This window comes from Cebus imitator, unplaced genomic scaffold (assembly GCF_001604975.1).
Source record: "Cebus imitator isolate Cc_AM_T3 unplaced genomic scaffold, Cebus_imitator-1.0 Scaffold553, whole genome shotgun sequence".
Taxonomy (NCBI): Eukaryota; Metazoa; Chordata; class Mammalia; order Primates; family Cebidae; genus Cebus; species Cebus imitator.
In genome coordinates, this window is record NW_016107868.1 from 334,674 (window position 1) to 342,961 (window position 8,288).

An 8,288-nucleotide genomic window follows, 5' to 3' on the forward strand; every position below is an offset into this window, starting at 1 on the left:
AAAAAAAAAAAAAAAAAGGCAGCCAGACACAAAAGACCACACATCTATGATTCTATTGACAGGAAATTGTCCAGATCAGGCAAATCAAGAGACACAAAGTAAAGTAGGGGTTGGCAGTCTAGCGCCGTGGGGACTGAAGATAAATAAAGGAGAACCAATGGATACAGGGTTTCTTTTGTGGCAATAAAGATGTTCTGAAATTGACTGTGGTGATGGCTACATAACTTTTTGACTATACCCAGAACCCATGAATTGTAAATTTTCTATGGGTGAATCACAGGGAATGTGAATTATATCTTAATGAAGCTGCTATGTTTTTAAAAAACCAACCAACGATCACGAAGAAGGCTTCAGGCAGCAGCTTCGTGGGCCGTGCTCTGCAGGGGAGGCGGGCTGACAGCACGAGGCGTGGACCGGACAGACCTGAGGTCTTGATGGGCTCTACCACTGACCAGGTGTGATGCTGGCCACAGAACTTAACCCCTCCCGTGGGCCTGGGGATCCTCAAATCAGGAAAACAGCAACTCTGTCCGAGGCTGGCTATGAACTTGAAATAGGTTAATTCCTGTAAAGCCCTGAGCTTGAGAAGTGGGGCTGGAGGCCAGCACACTTGGTTAGGGTCCAGGCAGCCCAGGACCAGGTTCTGCTCTGTTGTATCTCAGGGAGCCAAGCCCACAAGGGAGGTCAGAGACCAGAGAAAGCCAGATGGCAGATACAAGAAATAAAACGCCTGAAGACAGGGGTACTTTCTAGAAACTGTTGGCAGAAATTCCCCAGTTACCTGCTGACTCTGGTCGTTGTTTTCACTCAGGTCTCTGGAAGCTACAGCTTCGTTCCCCTTTTTGGTGACCTCTTCTATTCGCTCCTCACACTGTTCCTTCACCTCCTTCATCTGATTGATGCATTGGCTCCTTTGGTGGAAGAAAGCAAAGAAAAGGCCTGATGTCTATGGCTGTGTCTCTGCTGGACAGTGACATCCACTTCCATAAGAGACACAGACCCTCTTCCTGCTTCAGGCACTTCATCTGAAGTGGCACTTAAGACAGGGCAACATGTGTGTGTTCAACGATTAAGTGACCAAAAGAAACACATTAAAAAAACACCATTGTTCTGAAACAGTGAACTTTACTGATTAGGAAAAAAAAAATGTTTTTTAACATACAATCTGCAGAAAAAAAAAATACATGTATTGGTCTTTGTGCCTGGCTACTGGCACAGAACTCTTAAAACCCTTGGAAGTTCCTGAGAGAGTATCTGGCTATTTATAACAAGCCCCTCTGGACCAGACTTGAGTTTATACTAATGAGGGGACTGTCAGGGGTTGGGGAAGGATGGGCGTCAGAGAGTTTCAGGACAGAGACACTGCCAGAAGAACCAACCACATGACTGGAAAGTTGGAACTTTCAGCTCCACCTCCTCTGGGGAGGAGAGAGGGACTGGAGATTGAGTTCATCCCCATGGCTGATGGTTTCATCAGTCATGCCTATATAAAAAACTTGGCTGGGTACAGTGACTTATGCCTGTAATCCCAGCATTTTGGGAGGCTGAGTCAGGCAGATCATGAGGTCGAGATCAAGACCATTTTGACCAACATGATGAAACCTGGTCTCTACTAAAAAATTAGCTGAGCGTGGTGGTGTGCGCCTGTAGTCCCAGCTACTCAGGAGGCTGAGGCAGGAGAATCACCTGAACCCGGGGTGGCAGAGGTTGCCGTGAGCCAAGATGGCGCCATTACACTCCAGCCTGGCAACAGCTAGAGATTCCATCTCAAAAAGAAACAAATAAAAAAAGCCCTCCAACTCCAGACCACAAGGCTTGCAGAGCTTTCTGGCTGGGTACATAACAATGCACTAGATGGGAGAAGCTGACTCCACAGGACAGCAGCTCCCCTGTCCCCCACACTGCCAGCCCTCACCTTAGGACTGTACCACTGGGCTGTTCCGTAAAAGTAAATACAGCTTTCCTGAATTCCGTGACAGTCATTCTGGCAAATTATCAAACTTGAGGGGGTGGTGGGTAACTCCTAAAGTTGTAGCCAGCCAGGCAGAAGTGAGGGTGGCTGGGGGACACATCAGACTTGTGGCTGGCATTGGAGGCGGAAGCAGTCATATGGGATGGAGCCCCTTAACCTCAGGGGTCTGTGCTAAGTGGGTAGTGTCAAAACTTGAACTGAACTGGAGGACACTTGGTTGAAGTGCTGTTGGAACAGACTTTCAGGCATTGCTTCAGCTTTCTGACTAGAATTTACTTTACGAGTATTTCGACAAGAGCTATGAAGTAATTAAGGGAATTACTCGTTTTGCAAGTAAGAATGCTAAGGGGTGACATGGTTGTCTGCCATGGCCCAGGGACACAGAGAGGCTGAAGCTGAAGCCAGACTCCAGGGCTCCTTACCGTTGTGCCCTCTCCACCACACAGCTCACAGCTCAGCTCGCCTTTTCTGAGTCGCAGGCATTTCAGAGCCAAATGTGAACATCACATTCAATCTCTGACTCTTGAAATACACCCTTTAGTTCAAAGCACCATGGGGTCACAATGTACCACACACACACACACAAGGGTACCAGGTGCTGCCGAAATAATGCACTGCAGAGTTCCTGACCTTGGACAGCCGAGAGAGCAGGTGGAAATTTCATTTAAATACAATTCTCACAAACATACAAGCCACAGGTGGTAGACTAGTGCACAGGAGCTTAAACACAGCAAACAAAAAGAGAGCTATCTGATAGTGCAAAAGTAAATGAGCAGGTCATTTGCTATCCTGGACCTTTATTTTTTTTTTTTATCCTGGACCTTTAAACCTGCAAAAGGATAGTACTGGTTGCACCTGCTCCCAGCCCTGCTAAAACAAAGTACAAAGAGCCTTTATCTTGCATCCTTGCAGATGAAGTGCGGCTTTCCACATTCCAGCTTGACAGCCAGGTGCCGAACTACCTCTGTCCTCAATTCTGAGACACAGGTCATGCAGATTGTGACAGTGTTTCTTCCTGAGGCCTCAGGTTGGCTTTTTCTTACATGCAAGTGGCAAGTAGGTCAGCATTAACTGGGGCCAAATTGGAGAGAAACACAGGACTTGGGCCACTAGTGATTACTATAACTGGTGCAACTGATGGTCAGAGTACCATTGATGAAGTGTGTTCGACACAAGGATCTATCAGTGCAGGGGATCCCATCATCCAGGGCACTGACCATCACAGTATTATATTCCAGTATCAACACTGGAAACTCTGTTTCCTCACAGCAAGGAGATAGTGAGTGGTTCTCATCTCATGTGCTGACTCGGTACTCCAGGGAGAAAGAAGCAAAGCTATTTCTGGATGGAGCGCAGTGATTGCTCAGTGATGCCTGCCACAGGTGTAGGAGAGTAAAAAGTGGAATGTGTGCTGGCTGACTTCAAGGAAAGAATACTACCTTGTACATCAGGAAACTGGCCTTTCCATCGGCTTTTGTGTCCTTGGCACTGCCTTCCATAGAAGGACTGGACCAGACAGGATGTTTTAATGGATGGTGTGCAGTTATGTTTCACGCACCCTAAGAATTCGCACAAATTGCACAACTTTAGGCAGAGGTCCATTTATAAATTTGCTAACGAAGTGTTTGTACTTTTTATTAGCTTCTCTAAAAGGGCCTATAATCCAAAGAAAGTTAAGAATACCTAGCTCTTTTTCGCTTCCAACATTCCATGAACATTACCCCCAGGAAGCATATCTAGTACAGGGCCTTGGGCACAGGCAGTGAAATAGACACAGCCAGCCAGAAAGAGCTTTCAATCTAGGTATCAACCCACCAGGAGAAAAAGGAGTGCATCTGATCAGGCGCAGTGGCTCACACCTGTAATCCCAGCACTTTGGGAGGCCAAGGTGAGTGATTACCTGAGGTCAGGAGTTCAAGACCAGCCTGGCCAATATAGTGAAACCCCATCTCTACTAAAAATACAAAAAATATAGCTGGGTGCAGTGGTAGGTGCAATCCCAGCTACTTGGGAGGCTGAGGCAAAAGAATCACTTGAACCCAGGAGGCAGAGATTGTGGTGAGCCGAGATCACGCCACTGCACTCCAGCCTGGGCTACAGAACAAGACTTTGCTCAAAAAAAAAAAAAAAAGGAGTGTGCCCTGCATGCATCTCCAGCCCAGGTTAAAGGTGTCCACCCATCGCCTCGGCCCAAGCTCTCCTACATGGGGAACAGAGATTCCTTCCCTGTCACTGGGCTGGTTTCCAGCAGGTCAAAACCTTCTAGGCCAACATTTATCTAGTGAAGCCATTTATGGCTTTTTATGTTTCAATCTATGTGAGGGAAATATTTGCATTAAGGTATCTTTAAATGATGAGTAATAAGACCAACATACTTATGGCCAGCTGCGGTGGCTTGTAATCCCAGCATTTTGGGAAGCTGAGGTGGGCAGATCACCTGAGATCGGGAGTTCGAGAACAGCGTGACCAACGTGGAGAAACCCTGTCTCTACTAAAAATACAAAATTAGCTGGGTGTGCTGGCACATGCCTGTAGTCCTAGCTACCAGAGAGGCTGAGGCAGGACAATCACTTGAATCTGGGAGGCAGAGGCTGCAGTGAGCCGAGATCACACCATTGCACTCTGGCCTGGGCAACAAAAGCAAAACTCTGTCTCAAAAAAAAAAAAAAAAAAAAAAAGACTGAGGTACTTCATTTCTGTTTAGATGCAATTCTTTGATTATCAGCCTAATTCAAGGTTTCTCAACCTTAGCACTGTGTATGTTTTAGGCCAGACAAAACCTGGCTGTGGGAAGCTGTCTAGTGGATTATAGAATATTTAGTAGTGTTGCTGGCCTCTCCCCACTAGATGCCAGTAGCAGCCTCCTTGTAAGCCATGACAGACAAAAATGTCTCCAAACAATGCCAAAGGCCTGCTAAGTGTAAGAGTGCCCCTACTCAAGAACCACTGGCATAGCTGAATAAAGTTCCACACATATGGGTGACAATCACATTTCCTTTCTTTTTGAGATGGAGTCTCGCTCTGTCGCCCAGGCTGGAGTGCAGTGGCATAATCTCAGCTCACTGCAACCTCTGCCTCCCAGATTCAAGCAATTCTCCTGCCTCAGCCTCCTGAGTAGCTAGGATTACAGGCACCCACCACCACGCCTGGCTAACATTTTGTATTTTTAATAGAGATGGGGTTTTACTATGTTGGCCAGGCTGATCTCAAACTCCTGACCTCATGATCCACCCACCCTGGCCTCCCAAAATGCTGGGATTACAGGCGTGAACAACTGCACCTGGCCACAATTCCCTTCTATTGACTAGTTGCTCATATCCTCTATAGAGACATGTCCTTAGGGCTTCATGTTTTCAGTTGCATGTGGTTATAAAGTTAGTAGGAAGATATTATGGCAGGTGAACAATGTTTTGGAAGAACGTGGAAATCCCCAAGAACTCAATGCATGTGAGGCAACTGATTCTCCCAGGTTGCTGGTGACCATGCAGATGGCTCAAATCCTTTCAGAATGCAATTTGACAATTCACACCCAGCAACAAGCTAAACTACAGGTGAGCCTTAATAGAATGAAATAATCCAAAATGGTAATTTTTAAAAGATAAGACAGTTTGGAGCTATATGGATGTTTTAAATATAATGCAAGTAATACAACTTTTTAAATTTAAAAATTAAAAAATAAGAGACTGGCTGGGCGCAGTAGCTCACACCTATAACGGCAGCACTCTGGGAGGCTAAGGCGAGTAGGTCACCTGGAGTCGGTGTTTGAGACCAGCCTGGTCAACGTGGTGAAACCTCGTCTCTACTAAAAATACAAAAATTAGCCAGGCATGGTGGCGGGCACCTGTAGTCCCAGCTATTCAGGAGGCTGAGGCAGGAGAATGCTTGAACCCAGGAGGTAGATGTTGTAGTGAGCTGAGACTATGCCAACTGCACTCCAGCCTGGGCAACAGAGCAAAACTCTGTCTTAAAAGAAAAAAAAAGAATACACACACACACACACACACACACACACACACACAAGTAAATTAAAAAATGATTAAAATTTTTTGATGACTGCAGTTAAGTAAATTATTCGTGTGAACCTGGGCATGGACTGGAGAGAGTTAAGTCGCAGGGGAAAGGACAGTCACAAGAGTTGGGCTGCAGGTGGCTGGTTCTTTCTGAATCCCAAACTTACTGTTTTATGAGGGAAAAAAAAGGGCAGGGAAACTTGTAAACTGGTTTTTACTGTCTTCCCACGGTGTTTAGCTCACTTTTTAATAGTTTAGTGTTGCTTCAATTTGATTATAAAAGTGCTCCACTCTCACTGTAAAAATTTGGAAAATCACTGAAAAGTCCAAAGAAAACAAAATTCCCACAATCATCACCAGGCAATAAACTATTAATATATCAATATTTTGCCAGAATGTCTTTTTTAGTCAAAATGTTTGAGTCAGCAAATTTGATTTCGCTTACATGTGAGCACCTATGGAACACATTTTTAAAAGCTTTATGCTGTTGACTTAACCAATACACCTGTGCTTTACAGAGTTTCATGTTACATTTTAAGGCACGCTGAGTAATTCATTTCCTGCTGAGAACTGGCCTCCTTGTGCGTTTGTGTAGGACATGAATCCTAGAGGGGCCCGTGCCTTTCTGAGAGTCCTAGACGGAGCAGAAGGTGCATGCTCCATCAGAGGTTATGTCTCCATCTGCTGCCCTCAGCTTAACCCGCCACCTCCCAGGTGGCATGCACCCTGCCCTGGTGGCATACACTCTGAGGTGCACTTACAGGTCATAGGAGAACTTCCTCTCTAGGTTGGTCTGGTTCTTCTGAAACTGGAGGACATCCTGCTGCAGCCTGCCGTAATTCCTCTGCAGGGTCTTTAGCTGGTCTACACCAAGGGAACAAGGAATTGCACAGGTCACAGGCACAGCTGTCATGCTGTTCAGCCAAAACATGACAGAGGCAGACTCACACATCAGAACATAAAGGGCAAGGACAGAACAGGACGAAGGAGAGGACAGAGAAAAAGCTGAAAACACAGCCCGTCCCCAGAGTCACCACCCCAGCTGTGGAAAGTGTTCTGGAAGAGCATCAACCCAAAAGAACCTGCGTCTTGATCCTTTTCCAAATGTCTCTCATTTGGAGAAAATGAAAATCCTTTTCACCTCCAGCCCCTAACATACATTGGAAGCTTCTATGTGCCCCCAAAGGTCACACGTACCATCCTGCCCTCATGCTCGGCCAACTAATCCTTCCATCTGTAAAACACTGATTTTTGATGTTTGGTCAGATAAGCAGCCACTCCTGCTGGACTCTCTGCCCTCAGCCAGCAGGCTGCCTGCCAGCACCCTCCCTCCGGTCATTTATTCACAGCCAAGCCACTCTCCAAGGCCCTGTGCCCATTTAATCACCCAGCACTCTCATCAGGGAAACTGGGGCTTTCTGTAAGAAAATTAATCAGCCCCATCCCTGCTGCCCTGATGACTTGGCATATAAAAGAACCCTGGTGGACAAAGGGCCAAGCTGGCGTGGAGGGGAGGGCAGCCACCAGGGGGATACCAGAGTGGGCAGCAGCAGCAGCTGAGCCCAGACACAGCCAGAGAGACGGGCCGGGACAGATGCCGGCATCCCCGAGGTGTGCCCTCACAACACTAGACCTACAATAGTCTCAGGTGGAAGATAAACTGAAATAAAACACAAGGCTTCCATGAGTAACATGGACTCATCCCAAAAGCATGCATATGATACCCTCAAGAGACAAAACTGTGGTGAAGAGAACAGCTGGGTGGGTGCTGGGCCGAGAGGGAGGGGACTGGTGACCTTCCCAGGGCATGGGTGTGGGATCCTGGAGCAGTGGGCACATGCCATGTTGACTGTGGTGGTGATCCGCGAGATTATTTGTCAGGACTTATCTGACTGTACCCACGAGGGGTAAATATTCTTGTATATAAATGATACTTTAATATGCTTAACTGAAAACACTCCACAATCCAACTAAGCATGAGACAACAGAACACAAATCAACAGTCAAAAAATGAACGATGCCAGGTGCGGTGGCTCACGCCTGTAATCCCATCACTTTGTGAGGCCGAGGCGGGCGGATCACAAGGTCAGGAGTTCGAGACCAGCCTGACCAACATAGTGAAATCCCATCTCTACTAAAAATACAAAAATTAGCTAGGCATGGTAGCAAGTGTCTGTAATCCCAGCTCCTTGGGAGGCTGAGGCAGGAGACCTGCTTGAACCTGGGAGGCAGAGGTTGCAGTGAGCCGAGATCACACCACTGCACTCCAGCCTTGGCAATGGAGTAAGACCCTGTCTCAAAAAAAA

General features: G+C 46.8%; 1 protein-coding gene across 1 annotated transcript in view; it reads right to left on the reverse strand.

The window, feature by feature from the left end:
* Positions 1 to 8,288, reverse strand: part of GOLM1 (golgi membrane protein 1) — a 73,351-nt gene that overhangs the window by 13,657 nt on the left and 51,406 nt on the right. Inside the window, exons 5-6 of the mRNA XM_017515611.2 lie at positions 6,744 to 6,846; positions 782 to 911 (exon numbers count right to left, since the gene is read on the reverse strand). Coding sequence (XP_017371100.1) covers positions 782 to 911; positions 6,744 to 6,846 — 233 coding nt within the window. The remainder of the gene's footprint in view (positions 1 to 781; positions 912 to 6,743; positions 6,847 to 8,288) is intronic.